The sequence below is a fragment of the Misgurnus anguillicaudatus genome, chromosome 25, assembly GCF_027580225.2.
Source record: "Misgurnus anguillicaudatus chromosome 25, ASM2758022v2, whole genome shotgun sequence".
Taxonomy (NCBI): domain Eukaryota; kingdom Metazoa; phylum Chordata; class Actinopteri; order Cypriniformes; family Cobitidae; genus Misgurnus; species Misgurnus anguillicaudatus.
The window spans coordinates 23,087,730-23,102,942 of NC_073361.2; the positions used below are offsets into that span (position 1 = coordinate 23,087,730).

Genomic DNA, 15,213 nt, shown 5'->3' on the forward strand with positions numbered 1-15,213 from the left:
CTACAAAAACTTGCTTTACGGCAGACCTACAATCCAATCAGAGCCAGCTACTGGTAATGGGCAATTTCGCTTCCAACCTGTAGGGGGAGCAAAGAGCAAAAACTCTTAAGTGTTGCTTTAAAATAACCACAAAGCATAAGTTCTGATGCATTTTTCTGTTCTTTTTGATTCGCTAGGATATAATCTGCCCTGATCATCGAGATGGTCCTCACTGCAGAACACAACATCCAGGATGCGAGGTTGGATCTAGATCCAACTCCTCCCACTTTATATACTTTGTTCTGCCATTTTTGCAGCCTGCAATTAGTTGCAACCTGTGGTCGCCAACGCTCTTATCAGTTTTAAGTCTACGTTTGATTAATAATATAGTCGAAAAAGATTCATAATTTAGAAAGCATCACAGTTAGGTGTAAGGGGAGGTAAGGGACACGTTCCCGACAGCGTGGCATCACTGAAGGGATTTATTTGCGACCCACTTGGTTGTACATTATCCCACTTACTACACGGCTATTCCTATGAGTAAATATAAAAACACAAATTTATTTGATATCTTTTATTAGCAATTTAAAAAAATAAATAAACCATCTACGAGGGAAACCTATTTCCTAATGGCTGTAAGCAAAGACGCGTTAAAGGCGGAGTCCACGATGTTTGAAAAACGCTTTGGAAAAGGAGACGGGCCGACTACCAAAACACACTTATAGCCAATCAGCAGCAAGGAGCGTGTCCACTAACCTACATCCTTGCCGGGTTGCGTATGTGTGGGGCGGGTCTATTCACAGAAGGTCCAGATTCTATTGGGGTAGGGGCGTGTTTGTTTAGGTGATTTCAAATATCAACATTGGCTTTCAAACATCGTGGACTCTGCCTTTAAAAGTCCATACAAGATAAACATTCAATTTATTTTTCTAAATAACATACCATAGGCTATATATGTTAATAATTATGCATATTTATACTGTATCCATCCATAGGTATTAAACTGCATGTGGTAAGATTACTCATAGTGCCCGAAATGTTTTACTCCAAAACATACATTTTACCTTAAAGGCGCCTCTTTTATTGTAGTCGTAAGTAAAGTTAGTTTTTCTGTCAAAAAATAACTTCATTTTGTTACGACTCAATGCGGAAATGGTAACGCAACAACATGTGAACTACGTGTCTTGTGGTAAACTGGCGACCAATCAAAATGCAGTGGGAAGAGATCTCTGGTTCTGGATCCAGCTCCGCCCCTTGATCTGAATCCAACCCCGCCCCCTGGATGTCGTGTTCTGCAGTGAGGCGCTACTGTGATCATCGGCTGTTTTTAAACCATCCGCTGATGTTCACTAGTGGGAGAAATGTTTTTATCGGCTTATACCTTTCATCGGACGCAAGTGCATTGTCGGGGTTATGCGTCTGGGCAGAACTTAACTTCTGGTCTCTGTTTGTTTACGGTAATAGTCTGGCTAGTGGCCAAACTGATCTCATACCTCATACAAATACCTCGTCGAAAATAACAAATGTTTTGGTTTCCTAAAGATAAGGGGAGACGGGAATCATGGATCACCGCTATGTGAAAGGAGGCTTGGCAGCTAATCTGTAGTTAAGATTGCATACATAATATACACAGTAACGTTAGCTCAGTGTTGTTTATTTTGCTTGTTATCAGAAATAAAATACTCTGTTGTTATTGATTCCTTTGTGGAGTAAACAAAAGTTATGTTTGTTCCACCAAAGCCGTTTGTTACTGCTGAAACTGTCTATAGGCCGATATATATCGACGCATCCCTATACACATTAATGTGTGTGTGTTAGCTGTGCAGCAGTCTAGCATCAGCTCTCAAATACTCTTACACCACAAACACATTGTCCCAAAGGTATACCGTGTACTAACCAGTTGTGACACAATAAAACGACAAAGCACAGTTTCCTCCATCATAGCTAGATTTGTCCTAAACTAGCACAAAAAGTGACAGGACATACTTCATTTTTATTTCTGCGATGTTGCACTGGGTAGCCCTGCCCACCATGAAATCTGGCTGGTTCGACATCCCGTTAAAAGTAACAAAACATTAAACATGAAATATCTCCTGATTGGCTGCCACGCAGCAGTTTCAGATGTAATGTAGACGGACGCAGATTGCTTGTCGCTGAAAACCTGTCGGCATCAGCGTTTACACTTCACCTGTACTTGACAGAGGTGAAAAAGAGACTAAAAGCATACATAAGCGGACGTGCCTTTAGCTGCAGTCAGGAAATACTGTAACTGCTGCAGAGATACAGTGAGAGTCAGGGCTAAAGGGGTTACCATTTACCCATGATTGATTTGACATCTGTTGTCTAAGGGGCGAGGAGCATTTGAAAAATAAGTGGCTTTTATCAGCCAATTGCTCTTTTCCTGTGACTTGCCCCTCTCTTTCTCTTTTCCACCCCACTGTTCTCAGTCACTCTTTTAAAGCCTCTCATAGACAGAGGGCAAAGAAGGTGAAAATAAAGGGACTGTGGCTCATGCATATTGATAAGGACCCTCGTCTGTGACAAGGTGCTTTTCAGCATTTTGAAAGGCAAACAAAGGATAAACAGAATAAATCCTTCAAAAGGTTACTCTCCAAACTTGACTGGTAACAAACAACCTCGTTGAATTTAGGCAAGTGGGAAATTTTACATACACGATGCAACAAAGCTGTTATCAGGGTTACCATGGAAGCACTGCATGGGCAACCTGTCAGCAGAATCTTGCCTCCCTGTATCTCTTTACCTCTCCCCGTCCTGTTCATCCCTTTCTCCCTCCCATTTTTATCTTCCCTATACATCCTTTTATGGAAGATCAGCATTCATTGCCTTTGAGAAATGGTCAGGGTGGGGAAGGTGACTTATGTAATGGTAATGGATGAAGATATCCGGAACCTTCCAATCTCTTTGAGTAATGTATGATTTTAATACCACTAAATCCCCAGCGATGTTCTCTTTAAAACACCTAGTCTCCAAAAAAATATGATTTCAGGTGCATTAAACTGATGGCTATCATCAGATATGAATATGGCTGCTTTGTCTTTAGATAATTGCCCTGGTGATAGCTTTTGTACATTTTTCTGAGAGTGTAGGGCATTATGGTACCAGAGACGTTATGTTATTGATGCTTTATTAAAGTGTAAGCTTGTTAAAGTTTCTCCCATAACTGCAAGATTGCAGATCAGAAAAGCCCTCTTCTGGTTATCTGCAACTGCGCACCAATGTGGTTTATCTGGCCTCTCTCTTTTTCTCTGCCTCTCTTATTGTGAGCATTGGTTGCTGAGCTGCAGCAAAACCTGCACAGTGCTATTATATTGACAACAGAGCCCATCTTTAATGGTTTGTCCTCATTCACTGCTTTTACCATCACAAACAAGCTTTGCTTAAAAAGGTGGGCTTGTTTATACGGTAGTACACTCATAAAGTACCTAAAAGCCATCTAGGGGCTTTTAGGTAAATGAACTGGAAGCCCAGATGCACAGTGGATAACTCTCAGGCTTCCCTTCGTCACCCCGTGGGGGTGCTGTGGTTTTTTCCCTATTTTTCATGCAACCTCAACGATGTCAGACAGTGGTAATTTGATCAACCACACGTGTGCTGTCCTCCATCTCCACACATTCAATCTCTTCCCTGTTTTCAGCAGCATTATTTTTTTCTCGTCTTTTTTTCTTGGAGGGAGGCAGGAAGGTGAGCAGGACAGGGAGGATGGCCAAACAGTGGAAGGCTGTGATGATGGCGGTTAGAAAGAGGCACCTAAAAAGCGTGCGAGTGAGGTTTGAGGGCACGGCTGCTAAAGGGAGCAGAGCAGCCCCATAGCAGAGGTAGCTCTGAAGGGCAGGCACTCCATGCCGCTCCAGTGCCAGTTTAACCCAGCGCGTACGGGTAGATTCCCGGCCTAGAGCAAACGCAGACACTAGGGGGGCGCTGGAGTCTACGGCATAGTTTACTCCATAGATCAAACACAACACTGAGACGCAGTCCAACTCTACCTGCCAGAGAGTCATGAAACCCACCAGCCCGAACTCAACAGAGGCCACTGTCACAGTCAGCCAGGCATTTACCAGTGGGTCAGCTGCCAAAAAAGTGGAAAAAAACAGCAGAAAAACTGCAGCAATGCATGAGTTCTTCAAGGGTGCGCCAACCGATGAAGCATAGCGATCCAAATACACAAAGGATGGATTAAAGATAATAAACTTCACCCTGGAGGTCAGTGACAACTTCCTCAGTGTGTCCAGAAGGACGGACATCTCCTCTCGTTTGTTTTCTGTCGTCTTGGCCACAAGAAACATACGGGAAGCCACCACATCAAATTCCCCATCTACGCGCTTGGCGAAAATGATGTCATCCGAGAAATGCACGTAACAGGGTTGGCGAAGAAATCCAGATCGCAGGTGTTCGGTGAAGTTGCTGCGTGACAGGCTTGTCGTAATGTTCAGACCGTGTAGATAGTTGAGGTAACTCTCGAACCAGGAGATACGTTCAAATCCTTTGGTGTACTCTAGTAGGTCTTCTTGCACGCTGGTGTTCCAGTACTCAATGGACTCGTAGATGTAGAAGCCAATCACAGGGCTGTAACTACTAAAGTACCGCTGTTGGGCACGGGTGTATGCTATAGTGCTTGTTTCTGTAGCAACCACATTACTAAGATCAGACCCCTCGCTGACCTGAAGGTAGCCCATGAGGGCGAAGGACACATAGACCAGGTAGAAAAGAACCACGAATGGTTTAACGTATGTGTTGGTGATCCAGTCACAGTAGTACCGCTTCATGAAGGCTACAAGTAGGTGACTCTCGTAAGCACGCAGAGGTCCAGTGTCCGTGGCCTCCTCGTTGTAATGCGTGTACATGAGGAAGCGATACCATGACGGCTTCTGCTGCAGCAACTCTGGTTTGGGAACGCGCCTGCAGAACAAACTGTGACGGTAGTTGTTTTCCAGGTAGCCGGCAAACACCAGATTGGAACCGTAAAAGGTGAGGATGTAGAGGTAGTTAAAGAGTACAGAGATGCAGGCGTTTTGACAGAAGAGACGCACGGCCTCAATGTTTGTGAATGGACTTGCCCCGATTCCGAACGTGACCACGTGCAAGGCTGTGCTGGCTGTGAACGGCAGCATACAGTCTGAGAAAACAGCTGCGACGCGATCCTTCACGTGCTGGTCCTCGCGAGTCCGCCGCCAAGATGACAGCATTTCGAATGTGCCGAACAAGCCATGTCCTGCAAAAGATGAAGAGAGAAAATACTGCTGTTCAGTGATTTATGAAACAGAAATTTCAAATAGAATGGTCTGCAAATAGCTTAGAGTAGTTTTGGCAGGCATCGCTTTTAAGTGACATAAATGGCTGCTGGGAAAAGAGAGGATTTAAATAATTGAATAACACGGTGACAAGACCTGCAGCTGCACTGCAACAATGGGACACAAAACAAATGCTCTGTTTCTTTGGCACTGAAAATAGTTTTGATATAGAAGATTTGCATGATGTGCCATTTGTACATCCATCACTCAAATGTACTGTAACTAAGATATGCAAGCTTTTAAACTTTAGATTTGTAACTTCCCTACTGATGTAACTGCAAGCTGTAAGCTGATAGCTGGTTTTAGCTGGTTTAAGGTGGCAGTAGCTGGTCTAAGCTGGTCCTTCCAGCCTTGCAAAGCTGGTCAAGCTGGTGGGTCAGCTGGTCTTCCAGCCTGACCAGCTAAGTCCAACTGGACCAGCTTAAAAAGTGACCAAAACACCCCAGATAGCAATTACATTTGGCCCGGATTCGTTTTAAGCCCTTTGTCTCCGTTTCTATCTTAGAGACGTTTTCTGATTGTGATCCAGATCCGTGCCAGATAGAGGTTTCAGCTTAAACATCTAACTGCCATCAGTTTAGTATTTATATAAATTTACAGATGTGGCCCAGATCACTTTTCCCAAAGGTAACCGAAAGACCTTAGCTGTGTCTGACACCGATTTGGTCCAGATCTGCAATACAAATCTGAGCCGATACTGATGATCAGGCGGTGCTGGATCGGCGCTGGCACATATCCGCAACAATCCCTAAAAACAGACCAGAAACGGCTTCGGCCCGTTGTGCGTTTGGACTCAGGAACGAATCCGGCTCTATCATTTGCGGTTGCGGTCCTGTTCCATTACAGTGTCCAGTGGCTATCTGCTAGACCAGCTTGCTACACCAGCAATAGGCCTACCAGCTAAAACCAAGCTGGGAGACCAGCTAAAACCAGCTCACCAGCTTATGCTGGTCTTAGCTGGATTTTTCAGTAAGGTGGTACTATGGCAAAATAGTATTCTTTGCTATCCTGCTTACCATATATATGGGATGCCCTGTCTCTGAAGGCTCTGATTGGCTAAATGAGTCCATCATTTTGTTCGCAAAAATATTAGACTGATATTTCAGGACCTCTCTTTCAGTGATATGTGCCATACCATAAAAAATGCTTATAGCACCGTTCTAATCAAATTCATGTAAATTAAATCATATAAGGAAAACAACATGCATCCTAATCCATAGCTCAAGCATACTGAATACATCATCAGTATTATTTACTTACAGTAGGAGTCAGTGTTAAAAGCAGAGCAAAAGAAAACGCCACCTCTATTTACAGATCATGATCTAACTATAGCCCACTCTCTCTTCCATCTGCACAGCTGATGTGTTTATAGTTAAATAAATCTCATTCACAGTCACACAAGATGGCCACACGTCATGTAAAATTGATCTTAGGAAAAGAGAAAGCCTTATGGATGTGAAGCAGGCTGTCAGACCTTATAGTCTTGGGACGACTCAGAAGCCCAAGACATTAGACAAACTGGGTCAGCCTATTTTTAAAGAATGGCATGGGGTCCTACCATGAACATGAAGCCTGAAGCATGATGAACATGACATTCTTAATGTAGCAATGTTTACACTTTTTTTTTCTCTCTCTCTTTCTTTTTACACAGCACTCTCGTGCGGCCAAAGAGAGCAGATGGCTCACCAACAGGGTTGCCACGGCATCAGTGACTCATCATTCATGACGGAGGTTCCCTCGGTCCGATGTCGACACTACTGCATCTTACACTGACCTGGGAACTGTGCCTGGCACAATAGTGAGCAACCAGACAGTGCTGATTTCGGGCAGGAGGTAACAAATTAAATTAATGGGCGGAAAGAGGTGGTTGTTGCTAAATTGAAAAATCAAGGGCAATGAGAAATAGAAAGTGAAAAAGAGAGATTTGACTCCTATTTTTGTGCTGTGCTCTTTGTCTCTCTCTTCAAGAGTCATTTTCCGCTTCACTAAAAGAACCGTATCGGTTGTGGCTTAGCCTTTTATCAATTCAGTCTTTCATTTCCACTTATCTTAAAATAAATTAAAGAACAGTAAAATGACACTAAGTGATTCTCAACAACAAATCTCCTTAGCTCATCATATTAATTTGTACAATTATGACCTATGCTATCTCTTCCTTCCATCTTTCGGTCATCATTACAGAAGTCACATGATCGGAGAGCTAATGTCTTTTTGTTTGAAATAAGAGGCCAGTGGCTTATTGTATTACGATAAGGTTTTTGTTTTGTCAGACATCTGTAATTCTTTAATCTTGTAATCTAATTGAACTTTGTAAGAGAAGTCTGGATGAACACTGAAAGCCAAAAACACTGGGCAGCTTTTGCAGGTTTTACCCTGTTCTGCTCGGCAGTAGAGCTGCAAGTCTCTCTCCGGTTGCATTTGGAAACCAGCAGGGAGATTGTTGAGACGTGGCACAGTTGGCAAAGATGTGATTGATCGGTACAAGCTTTATGACAAGGACGAACATCAGCGTTCTTGAAATAGAAACACAAAGGTAATTTTGTTCAGCGGGTGGCATGGGGGTCAATCGAAACACGAACACACCCAGACCGCATCCCTTGGTTTTTTCTCCCTCCCCTATCCTCTGTCCATTCTTCTCATTTCTCTATCTTCCACAAGCCTGTTATTTACTCTTTGTGTAACAGTCAACAGAACCCTCCTCCCACACAAGACACTAATTACCGCGTATGAGAAATGCCTAACGAGAGAGCGGGCGAACAAAACAGAGATGGATGTCCGTTAGGGTACGTGCATGTGTGTTTGTAATTAGTCGTTAGCGAAATCTGCTAGCGTGCGAATCTGCTCGGCAAGCACACAGTTGATTCATCCAGAATGGCACGGAGACAGAGCACAAAAGGAAAGGATGAAATTCCTCTAAAGGCTGACTGTCAGTGATTCCTTTGATGTCAAGTGATCCATTTTTAATGACGCACCTTGAGCGCAGAGCAAAAGCGGTCAGTCAATAGGTACACTCATTTACCTTGAGAGTTTTGTGCCTTAGGGATACAAACAGTCATAGACGCTAATGTAAATGGAAGATCAAATGAATGGGGTGAATGTGAAAACAGCGACGTTGACTTGAAATCAGTGAGAATAAATTCAACATGATATATGAATATTTTTCTTACCCAACATGACAAAAGGGATGCCGAGGTATGTTGAATTGTACTTTCCACCTGTGAGGTTGAATATTCCCGCAGAGGTGAGCGTAGCGAGGCTGACGGTTACCAAGGCTAGCAGACCCAGCCTGGGTTTAGTCCTTACACAGTCCCGCTTCGAGCAGAAAAGCTTGGCCCGCGAAAGACAAACAACCAGGCTGAAGAGAAGCGGCCGCTCCGACACCCGGCTAGTCCTCTGGAAGTCCCTTTGCAGAGAAGAGGAGGTGAACGGGTACAGGCCGAGCTCCTGATGAGCCGTTCCAAAGTTTTCCAGCTCCCTGCAGAACAGCAGCTCCCAGCGGGCCGCCACCACCTCGTTCAGCGGGCTGGCGGCTTGCAGGTAGTACGTAAGCTGAAGGGATCGAGCCGACCGCACTCCATCTCGTCCTCCACTTGTTTGGACTCCGCCCAGTTGGTGACCTATGTATGCCTCTCGCCCATCCTTAAGTCTGGTGATGGGGTAACGCAGAGGAATTGTGGAACGGTTGGATGCCCGTGCTGACCGCATCTCCTCAAGAACTCGCAGGATGTCATCTATGATGCAGCTCTTGGTATCATCCAACAGGCAGAGGTGGGCAAAGGTGTAGTTGAAGCCCAGCATAGGGACCTGGATCTGGGTTATTGTGTTGTGGAGCTTGGGTTTGAGGGGTGGGGTGGAGAAAAACAGGTTATTAGTAAGTACAGGTAATAAATAAACCACATTTAATTTAGTCAATTAGCAAAGGGCTTAATGCAATTTATTTAAAGTTTGCTGTTTCTACCTCATCCGACACCTGAACATCATGAGGTGGTTTCCTGGACAGAGTTTAGATAAAACCAGGACTAGGCCTTTGTTATGTTAGAACATTTAAGTATTTTTTAAAAACATAGGCTACCTTACAAAAAACTGCATACTGAGACAAAATTATGGCACTGATATATTTTAAGATATGTCAGAAGCAAGTTGATTTCAGTTAAGAGAGCTCAAACATTTATTTTAGTCAGGAACTAGACTTACGTCCTGTCTGGGAAACCACCCCAAGTGTAAGTCTAACCAAATGTTGTCAGGTTTATTTAGTCATATTAAAGGATTAGTCAATTTTCTTAAAAAAAGTCCAGATAATTTACTCACCACCATGTCATCCAAAATGTTGATGTCTTTCTTTGTTCAGTCGAGAAGAAATTATGTTTTTTGAGGAAAACATTCCAGGATTTTTCTCAATTTTATGGACCCCCAACATGTAACAGTTTTAGTGCAGTTTAAAATTGCAGTTTCAACAGAGTTTAAAGGACTCTAAACGAACCCAAACGAGGCATAAGGGTCTTATTTAGCGAAACGATTGTCATTTTTGTCAAGAAAAATAAAAATACACACTTTTAAACCACAACTTCTCGTCTATCTCCGGTCCTGTGACACGCCAGCATGACCTCGCGTAGTTGCGTAATGCTGTGCAGGGGGTCACGTGTTACATATATGAAACGCACATTTGCGGACCATGTTTAACAATAAACTGACAAAAAGACATTAATTAGTATCATTCCACATACAACAACTTCGGAACGGTCCTCTTTCTCCACACTTGTAAACACTGGGGCGGAGTTTCGCATATGCCATCCGTGACCTCTTGACTTGATGACGTATTGCGTGAGGCGCGTCACGGGACCGGATATAGACAAGAAGTTGTGGTTTAAAATGCATATTTTTTATTTTTCTTGTCAAAAATGAGAATTGTTTCGCTGGATAAGACCCTTATGCCTCATTTGGGATTGTTTAGAGTCCTTTGAAACTGCAATTTTAAAGTGCATTAAAACTGTTATGTGTTGGGGTCCATTAAAGTCCATTAAAATGAGAAAAATCCTGGAATGTTTTCCTTTAAAAAAAAACATAATTTCTTCTCAAATGAACAAAGAAAGACATCAACATTTTGGATGACATGGTGGTGAGTAAATTATCTGGATTTTTTTTAAGAAAATGGACTAATCCTCAAACAATGTTTTAGCTTGAATTAAACTAATTAATATACTAAATTAAGCATCATTTTTAGTTTTGGATGTCCTTGCACACTTAAACAGCAAAGTCCTTACATATTATGAGAAAATAATGTGAAAAATGAGACAGACATGAACTTTACAAACTTCGATGTCCACTAAAACTAGAAGCTGTGACCAACTTTAGTACTGGGGCATATTTCAGACTAAAACTGAATATTAAATATAAAAAATTAATAATATGGCAAAAGTATGGAAAAGTAGGCTGTCATTAAATGGAGATGGGAGCAGACTGACAGTTGGAGGGCAGTGGTTAAGACTTGGATTAAAGATAACAGAGATAAATTATTCACCACAAAACTAGTAATGGGCGCTAAAAAGGGTCAATTGTGATTTTTTTACGTGGATTTTTAGTACGTAAATCACATTTCAAAGCATTTAGTTGCAAATGCCTTGTTGCCAGGCAACAAGAAATCATGTAATTGCAAGGAAGAGTGGGCCAACAGTTTTATTTCCTGTTTAAATACACCAGAATACAAACAAAACAATAAAGACAAACGTTTTGAGTTTCTTCCCAAGCGACCCCTATGAGAAGAGAATTGATCGTCCTCGGAGGTCTGCCTCTCCACATTGTTAATGTCAAAGTGATTAGACCGTGTCAGACGCAGATCACCAGGAAAGCTTCAGTCAATTGCCTCCTCCAGCCTCCTTAAGGAGCACTGAAATGTCAGACACCGATCAGGCCTCTAATTGCTCAAGCATGATAATTAACCCTTAATTTAAGACTATAGCATGACATCTGCATGCCCACAATCTCTGATGCACACTGCTCCTTGAACACATATGGTATTTATGACAATGGATATAATCCTTTTTTTTTCCTCAGATGCAAATCCGATCCCAATTGTTGCACTGCATTTGACTCGGTTACTTCATGTCATTGAAGTGAGCTAACCTCTTTCACAAAGGTTGGTTTATTACTGATACAGTGTACAAGGTTATACCGATACCTGCTGTGTTGTTATGATGCAAAGTGAATATAAAGAAGCTTCGAATCGAATACCATGTGAATATTAAGAAGATCATAAAATGTGAATGCTGCTCGTATCTCAGGCTTACATCAGTTTAGAAAATTTTAAATTAATGTTTCATAAAGTCTAAATGTAGCACATGTCAGTGCTTTGCTCTCAAAATAGAGTTTGCTTTTGTGAAACGGCTCTCCGGGGTTCCACAAAAAGTTATCACTTGGAATTGCCTGAAGTTGAGATTACTATTCATTTAAACCTAACGTTGCCGGTATCCGGGGGAGTAAAGTTTGGAGTTGGATTTAGAAGATACAGGAAGATAAAGTGCAATTTGAATAGTATGAAATATTTTCAATTAAAAATGACTGAGAACTTAACTTCAAATTTACAAAGTGCTTGTTACATGACAGTGTAGTTTGTGGACAGGGATATTCAAAATGGTCCAAAAGTACTGTGGTCATTAATATATTTCGCAAGCAGTAGAAGAGGTAATAAAATCAACAATGATAATAAAAAATGTACATTTAAAAATGGGTTATAGTTAAACACAATGACAATTTTAGGCTATAAAGATTAATAGTTGACCTTTGCATGATATGATTTATTGAAAATTATAGGCTACACGGAAAAGCAATAGGCTAAATAAATTTATAAGGAAAAATAATGGATCTGCCAATATAGTTACTAAACTATCTAAACATTTATTTGTAGAACCCTTCAAGCTATGATAAAAACAATTAACAGTCCATGAAAGGTTGCTTACCTTCAGCACAGAATTGACGTGGTGAGGGTCCAACACGTTTCCCCTGCGCGAGGTCACGATGACCCGGCCATATCTCCCTGGTGTCTGCAGGTCCGAGTACAGCGTGTGTTTTGACCTGTTCACCGGAAACAAACTATCCACCAAGTTCCCCTCGATCTTCGCCAGGCTGTGTTTGGGAGCCAACAGGTACTCCACGTTTTCCTCTATGCGGTACCGGCTGAAGCTCGCGCCGAGCAGGATGGAAACGAGCACGGGCGCGGAGGCAAAAAACACCGGGTGATTGGCTACAAAGTGGCCCAGTTTGTGGAATGACGTCCTGAGCCCCTCGTGCAACACTTGTCGCAACATCCTAGAATGCAGCAACAGCGCAAAGAACAACGTGCAGGTCGCGAGCCTCTCCCACCGCCTGGTCACCAGCATCAGAAATCCGGGGCATCAGTGTGTTTGTGCTGCATTGACTTTCATGAATAAAATACTATGTTACTTGCATGTGGCAATAGTTGTCACTTTTTAACATCAACAACGTAATATTAATGAACTTGATACTTGTATCGTGTTCCTGTAGCTTAGCTGGACGAGCATTGCGTTAGCAACGCAAAGGTCATGGGTTCGAACCCAAGGTACACACATACTGATAAAATGTAATGGACTGTAAGTAACTTTGGATCAAAGCGTCTGCCAAATGCATTAATGTAGGTACATGTATGTGGTTATATTCATAACATAAATCGCAACATGACAAAAGAAGATATCACCAGTTACGTCTTTGCAGGTTCATGCACATTCCACTAATGCGTCGTTGTTCCGATCGAGGATAAGTACTAACAGTATGCCTAGGTCAACCAAGAGAGCATCGCTTTCCCCCTTAAATTTCTGTTTTGAAAGCCAGAAGTTGATTTCACTAAATCAATCCAGTACATATCGTTTATTATACAGTATGTCAACAGTGGATCGGTCATGCACACCTCAGCACTTGCAAACAGTTTCAAATGCACAAATACAGTTTTGTATATTCCATCATCTATGCGGTGTCATTTATTCATCTGTGGGTCCAGTTCAGCACCGCGCCCAGCACGACGGCTTTCCGCTACGGTACAGAATTCATGAATCCACTTGTGGGCATTCCCTTGCCGGTAGATTTGCCAAGATTCAAGTTTGCATTTGTTGCCGTTGGTCCGGAGGACACGAGATCCGCGTAAACGCTTCGCAAACGCAGCGATGCGACACCTATTCCCATTTACGAAGCTAAAGAAGTTGCAGTGTTTTCGGGAGCCGGCCGGTAAATACCGCCGCGCCTCGCGCAGTGTTGCACTATAGAGTGATTCGCGCAAGTGCGTGGCATTAGAGGTACACCTCCCACCACACACGCGCGCCCACACAAGCCCCTAACAACATCACACTTGATCGAGCCGTGAATGAGATGGTCAAAATGCGAATAGAAGCCTTTTTTATCTAAACAGGAGAAAATTAGATTATCTCTCTCCATTTTTTTTTGCCTGTAATAAAGTGTATTGTTATAAACCGTCTATATAGGGATTTTTATAATATTATGGCCTTCATTTGTTTATTTCAGGGTTGACTTGTGCAAAATTTATTTATACACATTTAGTACACTCTTAAAAAGAAAATGGCGTAAATGGTTATTTATTTTAAATAACCCTTCAAGATCCACAGAAAATGCACAAAAAAATGTTGGATCAAATATAAAAATTTTCTGGGTTAATTTCAACCCAGCTGCAGGGCTCGTCCCTTTTTTGACCCAACACTAGGTTGAAATAACCCAGCAGCCTATACACATTTTTTGGGGGGTGGGGGCCAGAAATAGTTATTCTATGGCATCTTTACAAAGAACGCTTTTTTAAAAAAAATGTTAGCATCTAAAATTAATAAAGTTTTTTATATGCATTTTTTTATATTAATATGGCATCAAATTACAAAAAGTAGTTGCATTGATGCAATAAGATTTCTAAGAGAGCTGCTCAGGGAAATGCTGTAAATTTAATATTTTTGTGTTTTAAGCCCCTTCACAATTTACGCAATACACGGTATCCATAGTGACAGTGACCATAGTAATATTGAAAATCTGTCAGATGCAATAAGTCATAACCTTTGAAATCACCAGGACAATTCAAGATTCACACCAATATAGAAAGCTGAGAATGTCAAACAGTGACTGTGTAAATGCAGTAGACCTATTAATCAATAGACTTTGTACAATAAAACAAAAGCTGTTGTGTCTTTGTCCATGATACTGAATCAAAGCTGACTTGCAGTTCTGAACATTTGATTTTCCTTTAATGGACAAACAGTGTTATAAACTACAATACAGCTTTCAGCACCATGGACAGAGACAAATGCCAAGTTTTACTTTATTTGCATCTTTTCAAAGGAATTTAAAATATAAAATTTAAAGAATGAATAGCCAATACACCAAATAGACTCACATATATTTATCTGAGGTTTTACCTACAGTATATCTACCTGCATCATAATCCTTTTTAGTGTTATGGAGAGCAATAAAGTTATGGATTTAATATTGGCATACATTGCAAAAAACCTTAAAACTAAAATGGCCTTCTTTAATAAATAAAAACTGTACATAATGTGATAATGTAACAGCTACGAGTGTGGTTCAATTGCAACTCCTCTCAATGCATAAAGTACTGGGTTAAAGTGTCCCAGACAGACTCTGGCATACAGATGATTTAATAACGCCGGCGCAGTCTGCTGAAGTACAGGGCCATGGCTCCGGACGTACCCATGCATGTCTTATTAAAAACATGCTTAAGCAGTGCATTTTTCCCTGGACTGCTACATACCTTTTGCTATGCTAGTTGTTTATTCTGTCTTATAATGTGGCATATTTCTATGTATGTGCCCTTAAGATTATTGAAAGCTCTCCAAATAGAAAAATGCTTTCTGCGTTTTTCTTCCTTCCTCTAACCTTTGACCTATGCTGGAGACAGAAAAGC

At 41.7% G+C, this 15,213-nt stretch overlaps 1 protein-coding gene across 1 annotated transcript; it reads right to left on the reverse strand.

Annotated features, from left to right (window-relative positions):
• Positions 1–1,108: 1,108 nt before the first annotated feature.
• On the reverse strand, positions 1,109–13,687 carry ptchd1 (patched domain containing 1). Its single transcript, XM_055182577.2, has 3 exons — positions 12,242–13,687; positions 8,456–9,119; positions 1,109–5,209 (listed from the first exon to the last, which is right to left on the reverse strand). Exons 1-3 carry the CDS (start codon positions 12,659–12,661, stop codon positions 3,558–3,560), a joined length of 2,736 nt encoding a protein of 911 aa, XP_055038552.2. The 5' UTR covers positions 12,662–13,687; the 3' UTR covers positions 1,109–3,557.
• Positions 13,688–15,213: the final 1,526 nt, after the last annotated feature.